This window comes from Stenella coeruleoalba (assembly GCF_951394435.1).
Source record: "Stenella coeruleoalba genome assembly, chromosome: 19".
Classification (NCBI taxonomy): domain Eukaryota; kingdom Metazoa; phylum Chordata; class Mammalia; order Artiodactyla; family Delphinidae; genus Stenella; species Stenella coeruleoalba.
Genome location: NC_137165.1, coordinates 47,529,895 through 47,543,737, shown reverse-complemented (window position 1 = coordinate 47,543,737; position 13,843 = coordinate 47,529,895). Strand labels below are relative to the sequence as shown.

The 13,843-nt window shown below is 39.8% G+C and overlaps 1 protein-coding gene across 16 annotated transcripts in view; it reads left to right on the top strand.

The window, feature by feature from the left end:
• The window catches only part of BPTF (bromodomain PHD finger transcription factor), a 141,644-nt gene that overhangs the window by 26,668 nt on the left and 101,133 nt on the right, over nt 1-13,843 (top strand). For all 16 annotated transcript variants that reach the window (XM_079904280.1, XM_079904277.1, XM_079904288.1 and 13 more), the window contains exon 2: nt 7,962-8,784. In XM_079904280.1, the coding sequence (XP_079760406.1) occupies nt 7,962-8,784 (823 nt within the window). The remainder of the gene's footprint in view (nt 1-7,961; nt 8,785-13,843) is intronic.

Genomic DNA, 13,843 nt, shown 5'->3' with positions numbered 1-13,843 from the left:
TTCAGATAATGTACATAGTAGCATATTCTTCTATTAAGGTAATAATCTGTCACATGGGCCAGAATCCTTGTTTAGTCAAGAAACTCTCTCCCTTGGGCTTCCCTGGTGGCACAGTGGTTAAGAATCCACCTGCCAGTGCAGAGGACATGGGTTTGAGCCCTGGTTTGGGAAGATCCCATGTGCCGCGGAGCAACTAAGCCCGTCCGCCACAACTACTGAGCATGCACTCTAGAGCCCTCGAGCCACAACTACTGAGCGCATGTGCCACAACTACTGAAGCCCTCACACCTAGAGCCCGTGCTCCACAACAAGAGAAGCCACCGCAATGAGAAGCCTGCTCACCGCAATGAAGAGTAGCCCCCACTCGCCTCAACTAGAGAAGGCCCGCATGGAGCAACGAAGACCCAACGCAGCCAAAAATAAAATAAATAAATTTAAAAAAAGAAACTCTCTCCCTTAACCTAGACTGTGTTGGAAATTCACTGACAAATTCTTGCTGTTTGGTTCCCGTACCCGCTCCCCACCCCCATGCAGACCACTTTCCATCCATAGCATTTTCTTCTTGTAGGCTTATTAATGTCTTTGATTAGGCTTCAGCTTCCTTTCACACCTGTCCTATTCTAATCATACCTTCTTAGGCAGCTTCTTGATTCTCTTGTTTGAGTTTCCAAAAAAGCCCCACTTTTTGCTTGGTAGTGGGAATATCCAATTTCGGTAAAGCTGTGATTTTCACACTTGGCTGCACATCAGAATTATCTGGGGAGAAAGATAAAAATACAGATTACTGAGCTTCACCTGGGGTTCTGTAAATTTGAATTGCATTTTGATACTCTACTTTTAACAGTTTACCATGTGATTTTGCTGCACTTCTGGTTTTAGGATGGATAGTTTTCAAGGCAGCATGTCAAACTTTAATGTGTACGTGAATCACCCGAAGATTTTGAGAAACTGCAAATCCTAATTTAGTAAGCCTGAGATTCTGACTTTATTTCAAGCCTCATAGATAATGCCAATCACATTTTGAGTAGCAAGCTTTGAAGGTAACTGGAATTAGTGGATTTCATCTGATGTGTATTAATTTTTACTCAACAATCTCAGAGGGATAACCTTTTTGAGTTCCAGGGCAGTGGTTCTCAAACTGTGGACCTCAGACCAGCAGTTAGTATCGCATGGGAATTGTTAGAAATGCAAATTGAGACTCTTTCCTAGTCCTTTGAATCAGAAGCTGTTTTAATTAGAATCAGCTCTCCAGGTGATTCTGATGCGCAAAATTTGAAGACCAGTGTTCTAGGACTTCTCATGGTAGTCCTCTATTTATTTACATAGTGAGGAGTGAAAACACATTTCTGACATCTGCAAATAATGTAAAGACATCATTTTCTTGTGTAATTGCATAGGCTAGAGTTTGAAACTACTGATTCTTTCAGCAAAGTGTTTCAATTTTACATATATATATTCTTTTTCATATTCTTTTCCATTATGGTTTATCATAGGCTATTGAATATAGTCACCTGTGCTATGCAGTAGGACCTTGTTGTTTATCCATCCTATATATAATAGTTTGCGTCTGCTAATCCCACACTCCCAATCCTTCCCTCCTCCACCCCACCCCCACCCCCTGCTTGGCAACCACAAGTCTGTTCTGTATGTCTGTGAGTCAGTTTCTGTCTCACAGATATGTTCATTTGTGTCATATTTTAGATTCCACATGTAAGTGATATCGTATGGTATTTGTCTTTTTTTTTTTCCCTTAAAATTTATTTATTTATTTAGTTTTGGCTGTGTTGGGTCTTTGTTGCTGCACACGGGCTTTCTCTAGTTGTGGCAAACAGGGCAACTTTTCATTGCGGTGCGCAGGCTTCTTATTGCAGGGGCTTCTCTTGTTGGAGAGCAAGGCCTCTAGGTGCATGAGCTTCAGTAGTTGTGGCACGTGGGCTCAGTAGTTGTGGCTCATGGGCTCTAGAGCGCAGGCTCAGTAGTTGTGGTGCACGGGCTTAGTTGCTCCACGGCATGTGTGATCTTCCCGGACCAGGGTTCGAACCCGTGTCCCCTGCATTGGCAGGCAGATTCTTAACCACTGCACTACCAGGGAAGCCCTGTCTTTCTCTTTCTGATTTACTTCACTTAGTATGATAATCTCTAGGTCCATCCATGTTGCTGCAAATGGCATTATTCTTTTTTATGGCTGAGTAATATTCCTCTCTCTGTGTGTGTGTGTGTGTGTGTGTGTGTGTGTGTGTGTGTGTGTGTGTGTGTGTGTGTGTGTATGTATTACATCTTCTCTATCCATTCACCTGTCAATGGATGGACATTTAGGTTGCTTCCATGCCTTGGCTATTGTAAATAGTGCTGCTGTGAACATAGGGGTGCATGTGTCTTTTTGAATTATAGTTTTGTCTGGGTATATGCCCAGGAGTAGGATTGCTGGATCATACGGCAACTCTAGTTTTTTGAGGAACCTCCATACTATTTTCCATAGTGGCTGCACCAATTTACATTCTCACCAACAGTGTAGGGAGGGTTCCCTTTTCTCCACACCCTCTCCGGCACTTATTATTTGTAGACTTTTTAATGATGGCCATTCTGACCAGTATGAGGTGGTACCTCATTGTAGTTTTGATTTGCATTACTCTAATAATTAGTGATGATGAGCATCTTTTTGTGTGCCTACTAAACTCCTGATTCTTTCAGTAAATATTTATTAAGTATTCACAGCAGCAGAAATACACAGACAAAACTCCCTGCCCTTAAGGAGATTACATTCTAGTGTTGATATTAACTACTAGTTCATATATATATTATATATATACATCCATTCATCCATAAGCAGTAGATAAAACTGTTTCGCATGGTTCCAAATTATTTATCCTTTTGTAGCAATTTTTTTTGGTAGCAGTTTCATTTGTTTCATGGTGTTTTTATGATTGATCCATGCCGACATATGTAGCCCTTGACTGCTCTATGGAATTTTATCAAATGGGGAATTCCCTGGTGGTCCACTGGTTAGGACTCCATGCTTTCACTGCCGGGGGCCCGGGTTTGATCCCTGGTCAGGGAACTAGGATCCCGCAAGCCAAGCAGCATGGCCCCCAAAAAAGGATTCTATCAGATGAATGTTCCACAGTTTAATCGTTCCCCTGTTGATGTATATTTTGGTTGTTTCCAGCTTGATTGACCGCTTGCTTTTATACGCAATGTTCAGTGTTCTGCATATGTATAAGGAGAGTTTCTCTAGAGAAGTGTTTTTCTTTCTTTTTTCGGGGGGGGGGTGGGTTGGGATGTGGCTTGTGGGATCTTAGTTCCCTGACCAGGGGATCAAACCTGGGCCCTCGGCAGTGAAAGCTCAGAGTCCTAACCACTGGACTGCCAGGGAATTCCTGAGAAGTGTTTTTCAAACTGTGGGCTGCAACCAGCATAATTTAAAAGCAGAAAGAGAATGGAATAGAAGGTATTGGACTGGGATGGAAGAGAAGATATTAGTATAAGAGTAGTGCTTTGTAGAACTTTAGTTTTGGGGTAGGTGTGTAGGTAGATTTAAATGTAAAATGTATTTCTTACTTTGGATCATGGGCAAAAAATTTTCAAACTGCCCCTTCAGGGTTGTGTGCACAACCTTAACCTGACTGTTACTGAATTGCTCTCCAAAGTGGTGACGGCACTTACAGTCCCGAGTGTGGTATACCGGTGTCTCTGTTGTTCTCCGTTCTTCCCAAGTTTGTTTGGATGGACTTTAAAATTTTTGTCCATTGTTGAGTATGAAACAGTATCTCATTGTGGTTTTAATTTGCCTTTTCCTGATGGCTAGTGAGGTTGACGTTAATCCCTTTTTTTTTTAATACAGGAAAATTAATATACTTTATCTGCTAGATAGTAGATCAGTGTTGAAAATGGTAATGAGTGTAATCCTCAATGGTATATTATAAATACATTTCCCTGAATAGTTGAAATATCTTGACTTGCTAATACTAATGATTGACAGTTGAGGGGCTTAAGTGGTTTAATTTTATGAGTTTTCTCTTTATACACTGTAATCTGTGCTCACTTCTGTAAACCCAAATCTTTGAATTTGGCAAAATGACCTTATATTTGTATTCATACAAGACCGTCAGTAGCCATTACTGGCAGCATATTAATATTTTTATATATTTGTATAGATACCTGCCCAATATTTTTCTTTTAAAATATTATAATAAAAATATATGCATGTGGTATTTAAGAATATAAAAGGATAAAAAAATTAGTCTTTCTTTTTTTTCCTCCATTTCTCCTCTCCAGGAACAGCTACTTTAAAAAGATTCATATATGACCTCTTTGATGTATATACTTTATTATTGTTCTCTTTTCTTTTTTTGTTTCTAATTTTGTTTCTCAAATGACATTCTAGTCATTGTTCTGTAGCTGGCTTTTTCATCTACTTAATTATACATCTTAAAGATTTCTTATTTCAGCACATGAATTTTACCTTATTCCCGCATGCGTGCTGCAACTAAAAGATCCCCTGTGCCGCAATTAAGACCTGGCGCAGCCTAAATAAATAAATAAAAAAAAATTGAATCGATTTAAACTCCCAATAATGCTTCAGAATGAACTGGCCAGCATTTAATGCTAACTTGTAAAAGTGCTCACGTTGTTCAGTATGTATGTAGTTGTAGTTTGAATAGATACTATTTTGTGGTTTCCAGCTAGATGATAGAATGTAGAATTTATGAACCTTTGTTTGCCTTTCTTCCTTTTACCTTAGAAAGCTAACAGACTTTAGCTTAATATAAAGCTAAATGAACTGTTAAATATTAGAATAATACATGCTTATCCAAAATCTTTCAGAATCTGTGAAAGCTGATATTTTAAAATTAGATATCAAATTAAATTAGACTACTGTTACTCTCTAAGTTAATTTACTACAAAAGAGTACTATCAACAGTTTTTTTTTTAAACATTAACTGCTCTCATTGATAGTCTTGAAATAGCAATTTACTGAGTTTCTCATTATAAAAGGCTTGTATACAGTGTTAGATACTGTTTTAATCAGTACTCTTTTATTTGCAAGCAACAGAAAACCAACATGTTCACTTAAGCAAAAGGGGAGTGGTTTTTGGTTTGTGTGACTGGGAAATTTGATTTTTAAAAATAAATTTATTTATTTATTTATTGTCTGCATTGGGTCTTCATTGCTGTGCACGGGCTTTCTCTAGTTGCGGCGAGCGTGGGCTACTCTTCGTGGTGGTGCGTGGGCTTCTCACTGTGGTGGCTTTCTTGTTGCAGAACCTGGGCTCTAGGTGTGCGGGCTTCAGTAGTTGTGGCACGCGGGCTCTTGAGTGCAGGCTCAGTAGTTGTGGCGCACAGGCCCGGTTGCCCTGCAGCATGTGGGATCTTCCTGGACCAGGGATCGAACCCATGTCCCCTGCATTGGCAGGCGGATTCTTAACCATTGCGCCACCAGGGAAGTCCTGACTGGGAAATTTGAATGACAGGTTCTGTCAGTACTCGTGAGTTATCAATACTTATCTCCCATTTCAGCTTCTGTCTCTTGTCCTTATTCCCTTCTTCCACAAGGGAGGTAAAGGTGGGTTAGCCACATACAGCCTCTGGCCACCTTCATGGAAAGAACGAGCTTCAGATCACTTCTCACTCAGCATCTGAATATAAAATACCAGGCAAGACTCTCACTGGCCTGCTTTGCCAGTGATCAAGAGGTGGAATACTGTGTTTGGGGGCCCCATCAGAATCACATGGTGTAGGGGAAGGGTAATTCTCTAAAGGGAATGATGCTAGCTAATGCTTCCAATAAAACAAACGTGCCAGATCTTTCTTTGGCATAAGAGGTGGGTGTTCAGCTATGGAGGTGGAATGGATACTATGAATAGGTAAATTGTAGGGTAACAAATGATTCAAAGAAGGCTACGAGAATTCAGAAGAGTTTGGGGGAGTTAGAATAGTCTTTTGGAGGAAATGGTACCAGAGTTAAATCTTAGGGTGGTGGTGTTATGTTCCACACCAGTTGGTTTCTTTCTTCATAAGGTCACTTTTATTCATCTTTTTCTTCATTCCCACAGCCAGACTCTGAATCCAGGTCTTTATCTTCTGGGTAGTTGCAGAAGATGCCCTGTGTCTGGTTTGTTCCCCCTGTCCTATTCATTGTATACACTGAAGCCAGAGAAGTCTTTCTGGAACATTCTTCTCATGTCCCTGCCCTGCTGAAAAAGTCTTCATTACTTCATTCAAAGCCATCAACCTACATTACTGCCAGAATAAAGTGCTGTAAAAATGCCTACACCTAACATTTACGGATCCATCTTCTGATCCTAGAACTACTTTTCCAGCCTTTCCTTATGTAATCCTTTACTTGGACTCTGTTTGACAGCATTTTGCGTAAACAGCTGAGAGGAACACAGGGACTGTTTCTATAAGCAGGTTTGTCTCATTTGGTGACTTGTGTTTCTTCTCCTGCATTTGAGGGTATTCCTCTAGGTTCAGTCTTCCCTTTAATCCTTTTCTGCTTTCTCTCATTTATACTTTTGCAAATGAGGCCCAAGTAACTTCCAGAAGACAGTGAAATGTACTGGATTACCATCGTGGTGCTTATTACTAGCATGGTGATTCTGTGATTTAATTGAATCTGCGAAAACTGTATCTTTGTAGTAGATGGATATTTGCTGAGATGGAGGAGGTTTCTTTCTTACGATGTAGGCTCACCAGCAAAGTCTGGCCCAGAGTGATCCCTTGGACTTTTTTCTGCAGAAACTAATGGATATAATCTTATTTGGAAAATCTTTCCAGTGAATGAATATGGGGGGTGCATTGTATAAAATAAAAGATCTTGACCTTTTATATTCTTTAGCATACTTTCTTTTCCTGGTGCCCTGTACCCTTTTAGTTTGTACATGATGAGAATTCACTAGATGTGAGGAGGGCACAGCAATGGGGAAGGGAGGAGGCAGTTAAGAGGTGACCAGCAACCCAAAACCATAGTTAATAAAACTTAGTTAATAAAACAATAGCATAAAAATAAATTTAATGTTAATTGATCTCATAAAAAGTCTGCTATTTAAAAGTACATTTGCTATTCTGTAAATATCATTGGAAAGTGTAATAATAATAATAATGCAGGCATGGGCATGGCAATTCTGGAGAAAATTGTTTCTTTCCATAAGTTTCTTATTAATACCTCATAGACTTGTTCAGAGGATTAAATGAGATCTGCTTGCTTGTTATGAACTAAGGTCTCAAATGCTATATATTGATACATTTACATACATATATATTCCTGGACTGTACATTTCATAAATTGGCGAACAGGCACGCCTCCTGTTGCTTAATTTACAGCTAAAAATTATAATCTGTTGTCTGTTTCCTAAGTGAGCCCCGCTCCCCCTTTTTCTCCCAGTATTGGAACCCTGCTTCTCTTCTCTCTTCCTTATTTCTTCTTCCTTTCTGTCTCAGCCCTAACCTTGTGCTTCACTGTGGAACTACCCATTACATGGCTCTCAGGAAGAACTGGCCAAGGAAAGGGTGCGCTGCACCAGAGAACTTCCTGTCTGATTGCTGAGAGGCATTTCTTAGTGCAGCTGGCACCATGTGAGATCTGTTACGCCTGTTCTCTTCTTTGGAGATGTCTTTTTCTCGTTTATGTTCTTGTCAGATCTTTCACAAGTGCACTGTTATTTTTTATCATGGTTACCTGTAAACCAGTTAACCCCTCTCGGTAGTTGAGAACTGATTATAATTGTAATTTTTTTTTTACTTCTAGTTTGGGATATAATGGGAACACTTTAAATTTAGATTTTCTATAGACTTAAAGATTAGAGCTAAATCATTGCTTCTTGGTATTATTTTAACTTGACAGTTACTGAAAAAATAGAAGTATGCTTCTCTCTTTTTGGGGCTATATGTCCAAATAGGAAAAACCTTAGTTTGTAGAAATGATGTATTGATTTGTAATTATACCATTTCTTTATTTACAGGTAGGCGAAAACCGAGAGTACATCGGCCTCGTTCTCCAATATTGGAAGAAAAAGACATCCCACCCCTTGAATTTCCCAAGTCCTCTGAGGATTTAATGGTGCCTAACGAGCATATAATGAATGTTATTGCCATTTATGAGGTACTGCGGAACTTTGGTACAGTTTTAAGGTTATCTCCTTTTCGCTTTGAGGACTTTTGTGCAGCTCTGGTGAGTCAAGAGCAGTGCACACTTATGGCGGAGATGCACGTAGTGCTTTTGAAAGCAGTTTTGCGTGAAGAAGACACCTCCAATACTACCTTTGGACCTGCCGATCTGAAAGATAGCGTGAATTCCACGCTGTATTTCATCGATGGCATGACGTGGCCAGAGGTGCTGCGGGTGTACTGTGAGAGTGACAAGGAGTACCATCATGTCCTTCCTTACCAAGAAGCAGAGGACTATCCTTATGGACCAGTAGAGAACAAAATCAAAGTTCTGCAGTTCTTAGTCGATCAGTTTCTTACCACAAACATTGCTCGTGAGGAGTTGATGTCTGAAGGGGTGATCCAGTACGATGACCACTGTAGGGTTTGTCACAAACTCGGGGATTTGCTTTGCTGTGAGACCTGCTCAGCAGTGTACCATTTGGAATGTGTGAAGCCGCCTCTTGAGGAGGTGCCAGAGGATGAGTGGCAGTGTGAAGTCTGTGTAGCACATAAGGTTCCTGGTGTGACTGACTGCGTTGCTGAAATCCAAAAAAACAAACCATATATTCGACATGAACCTATTGGATATGACAGAAGTCGGAGGAAATACTGGTTCTTAAACCGAAGACTCATAATGTGAGTAAATCTGGTCTTAAATTTTTGTATGTATTTAAAATTAAGCCAACTTCCTTCATGATTGATGTAGAGCTGTGCTGCTGATGTGATATAAACCTTGGTGATTTAATAATGAGTTGTATAGTTTAATAATTTCTAACTTGAAAGAATATGTACATTAAAACAGTTTTTAAAATTGTAAGGAAAGAAGGGTGTATGAAAAAAAGCAAAATACACACCATTGTACTCAATGCCTAGGATGGAAAGCAGAACGTTACTTACTAGGTGGGATGCCACATGCCATTGTGGGCCCTTTCCCCGTTAGATTCCCTGCAGCCCACCATGAGGTAATCTGCATCCTAACTTTGGTGTTAGGATTTTCTTGCTTCTCTTTTTAGTTTTACTATATTGGTATATAAAATGGAGCAGCAAGAACAAAGAAACTGTCTAAGGAAAGATCAGTGCTGCCATGATTGGTTGCAGCCTCCCAGGAGAAGCCCAACCTGAGGGTTTTCACAAGATTCTTCCAGGCAGGACAGTGGGAAGGGCGGGAGGAAGTCTGGGGAAGTGAGGGTGCTTGGCAGGGTTGTAGTGTGGACTTGGTTTTGGACATCCTGTAGAAATATGGTCAGAGGGAGTGGGTTACTTTGTATTCTCAGCTTCTAAAGCTTTTCTTTTTAAAATATTTTGTTTATTCATTCATTCATTCGTTTATTTATTTATTTTCTTTTGGCTGCGCTGTGTGACATGTGGGATCTTAGTTCCCCGACTAGGGATCGAACACCCTGTACACCCTGCAGTGGAAGCGCGGTGTCTTGACCACTGGACCACCAGGGAAGTCCTCAGCTTCTAAAGTTTTCAAAGCCTTCTTCAAGCTCTCAGAATTAGGTCAAATCAGAAAATTTGTGGTGAGATGAAATGAAAGAGGCATAGAGAGGAGAGAAGGAACTTCATCAGCACATGGTCAGGCCAAGCCAGGTACAGAGAAGTATCTTAGCCAGGTCCACCCTTAGTTTTTAAAGATGGTACAGAGTAAACAGCGAATTTCAGAATTTTGTACAGTTGTCTTCTTGTAGTGTTGCTGTTGAGAAACCTGAATCCATTCATTGATTCTTTGTATATAACCACTTTGGACTTACCTGGAAACTTGTAGAATCTTCTCTTTGCCTTCAGAGTTTTCTGCAGTTTTCGAGTGATAGGACCTTGTGTGGGTCTGTTTTCATCCATTGTGTGTGTGTTGGGCACTTGCAATCTGACAGTTGAGTCAGTTCTGAGAACTTCCCTTGAGGACTTCCTCCTCTCCTTTTGCCTGTTGTATTTATCTTGAACTATTACTTTATTGAATGTTGGGCTTCCTATTTTGGTCTTCTGATTTTATCTTTTCACTCCAGTTTTCCTCTTTGTCTTCGTCCTCTTTGGAATGTGTGTGTGTGCGCGTGTGTTACTCAATTTTTCTAGATTTCCTTATCTTGGTCTTCAAGCCCTACTATTTATTTTTTATATTCTATCACATTTTTATTTTCTAAGAGCTCTTTTGTTCTTAAAATCATCCTCCTTTTTAAAAAATAAAATCAAATCTTAGTTTTTTGTTTTCTGGAAATAATAATTTCTCTTACTTTCGAGGATGTTATTGATAGTTTTTTCATGTGTTTTTCCCCACAGTGAATGGTCTGTGTTTCTTCCAGGCTGCTTCTTCCTGCTGTGTGTATTGGTCTGTCTCTTCCATCCTCAGATGTCTATTAATCCTTAATTTTCTGCTCCTGATTAGCACTGCGGGATTATACAGCTGATTGGAAATTCTGAGCAAGTGTGTAGGCCATATCAATTTTGAGCTTAATCGTTGGGTGATTTTCTTAATCTTTTTTCTTGGTGGTCCCTGATGTCACTCACTATCTTTAGTCCTTCCTTCTGAGCTGGTCAGGTGACCCAGAGAGGCCTTCTCTGGTGTTCTGCTTGGAGCATGAGGGTTTGGCTGGCTGGGTGGTGGAGGCGGGCTGCATTTACTATGCACACCGCATTTACTGTGTACATAGCCACTCAGTACCTTGGTTTTCTGTACAGGACCTTTGTTCACACCTGCACCTGGTGTCCCCTGGGCCAGAGAACCTCACTTTTACCTCCTGTAGAGACTAAACCTTTAGTGGCTTGAAGTGGATAGATAGGTGGCCTTGGGATCTGCTCCTAAAACAGCTTTCAAGCACTTCTCTGCTGTCGATACTCCCCTCCTCATTTTGGTGATTGTTGGTTCTCAGCTCCACCCTTTACGTTTCGGATTGGGCTTTCTTGGCTCTGGTTAAAGGCGGTTATCACTTGTCCATTTGCTTTCCTGCTTCCAAAAATTTTTTTGTTGTCTCTCTTATTTTCTCTAATCTTGTAAGTTTAAATCTTTAAAAATATTTCTTTAGTGGTTTTAAGAGGGTTTCAAGAGGGAGCAAACTGAGATGTGTGGATTCAGTCTTTTACCTTAATCCAGAAACTGATATGAGAAACAGTATATGAAGTTTTAAAAGTTTTAAATATACAAAGTATATTTTGTATGATTTGGTTTGGATCAGTTATTTTAAAATTTTGTATAATTTTTTTTGTTTTTTGCGACCGTATCTCCCAAATATCTGGTTGTGGTGTTTATTGTGCCACCTTTCTCATGTCATGCTATGGAGATGTAGCATGGAAACTTGTGTTGGCGAGGTCAGTACAAATGGAAAGATAACTGGAACCACATTTTGGTTTGAAGTTTAATGCAGTCTTTCATTCTATGTGAAAAGTCAGTGAGACTGCCTTTCAGGGAGCCTGGTGCTTGTGCTCTCTAGATGTTCAGCGCAGCAGTTTACAGACCCTATCCACTCAGTCTCATGTGCCTTCCCGGAAGGTCTCAGAGTCATCAGGATTGCTGTGAACAAATCAGGAAGTAAATGAAATCTATTCTGTGCTCCTGTTCTCCCATTCTTTTGTTCCCTTCCCTATCCTGCCTTTCTTCACCCTTTTGGATGTTCATTCTCACTGCCTCTCACTTCCTTCCCTGTGCTGCTGTTTTGGGCCCCAGACATCCCAAAGGTGCTTTGTCCACATATAGGTAGGCCTTGACATCTGTAATGTAAGGCTTATCACACAATAATCAATGGTGTAGGCCTTGGTGTTAGGGACCTATAGGTGGAACTAGTTGCTGATGGGTTAGTAATAACAATAGCCAACATCAACATTTATTCAGCACTTAATATATGCTGTACAGTTTTTTTGTTTGTTTTTTTCATATTATATTTACGTAGAAAAAAAGGAAGTTAAAATTTCAACAGCTTTTTTTAAACAAAAAGTATATCCCCAGCCAGGAAAATGGATAAATCTAGAGAGATCCTCAAGGAGTTTATTAAACTGTCAACTTGCCCTACGGACAGTAACAGATTTAATTTATCATTGGATTGAAAAGTTCATTTTTATTTTTATATAACCTAAATAGTAAATTTGCCTTTTCTCTGAAAATTTTATACACAATTTTATAACCTTCAAAAATGACAATAAAAAATCAAATTATGTTTATAAATTTTTGTTATTTCAGTATATAAGAACCTTTTACTTTCTTTTTGACATTTACGGTTTCACAGTATATATCTTAAATTTGTATGTTTACTTTTTTTTTTGTCTTTATCCAGGCCATTTATTACTAGACAGTTGTCATACAGAGTGGTTAAATATTAAAGCTCTGAAACTAGCCCTGGTTTGCATTCCTGGCCTTGTTAATTACAAGTTCTGTGTCATATTAAAGCACCTGCAACCCTTCTAATCCTGATTTTTTTCACCTATAAAATGAGAATTGTCATGCTTCATGAATTGTGAATGCTTGTATGTTTATTTATTTATAAAATTTATTTATTTATTTATTTTTGGCCGCGTTGGGTCTTTGTTGCTGCACGCGGGCTTTCTCTAGTTGCGAGGAGCGGGGGCTACTCTTTGTTGCGGTGCGCAGGCTTCTCATTGTGGTGGCTTCTCTTGTTGCAGAACACAGGCTCTAGGCGCGTGGGCCTCAGCAGCTGTGGCAGGTGGGCTTAGCAGCTGTGGCTCGTGGGCTCCAGAGCGCAGGCTCAGCAGTTGTGGCACACAGGCCCAGTTGCTCCACGGCATGTGGGATCCTCCTGGGCCAGGGCTCGAGCCCGTGTCCCCTGCATTGGCACGTGGATTCCCAACCACTGCGCCACCAGGGAAGCCCCTGTATGTTTACTTTAGTAATCAAGACACTATTTGCGAAGTATACCTAGTATTTTTATTATTCTGTTATTTACTTTAACAGCTTTATTGAGTTGGGTTTTTTTTTGTTTTTTTGTTTTTGGCCGCACTGTGCTGCTTGCGGGATCTTAGTTCCCCGACCAGGGATCAAACCTGTGCCCCCTGCAGTGGAAGCACAGGGTCTTAACCCCTGGACCACCAGAGAATTCCCTGAGCTGTTTATTAATTTATGTATTATAAAATTCTGTTGTTGTAGATATACAATTCTATAATTTTAGTAAATTAGCACTGAAAGTCCCACATCCCAGGAAACATTTTCTTCTGAGACAAATCCAAGTGGTTGGTTACTCCACATTTCAGTCATTCTGAAAGTGGTCTCATATCTGTTTACAGTTAATCTTACTCCCATTCTCAGCCTTAGAAAATCACTCTGCTGTTTGTATAAATTTGCTTTTTCTAAACATTTCATATAAAAAGAAACATATAATAATATTATTTTGTATCTCAGTTCTTTCACTTAGAATAATGTGTGCCTTACAGTTTTCTAATAAGCATTTTGTATATACTTTTTTTCATTAACCCATACAACAACCCAGTAATGTGGGTACTATTTTTGTACATTTTATAGATGAAGAACTAAATTCAGAGAAGTTAAATAACTTGCTCTAGGACTTGCCCAAGACTCTATGGCTATTAGGAAGTAGGACCTAGAATTATTTTTTCAGGACCTATTTATAAGAATATTCTCTTTTCTTGTTTCTTCTTTTCTTTTTTTTGACCACACTATGCGGCTTGCAGGATCTTAGTTCCCCGACCAGGGATTGAATCCGGGCCAAGGCAGTGAAAGCGTGGAGTCCTAACC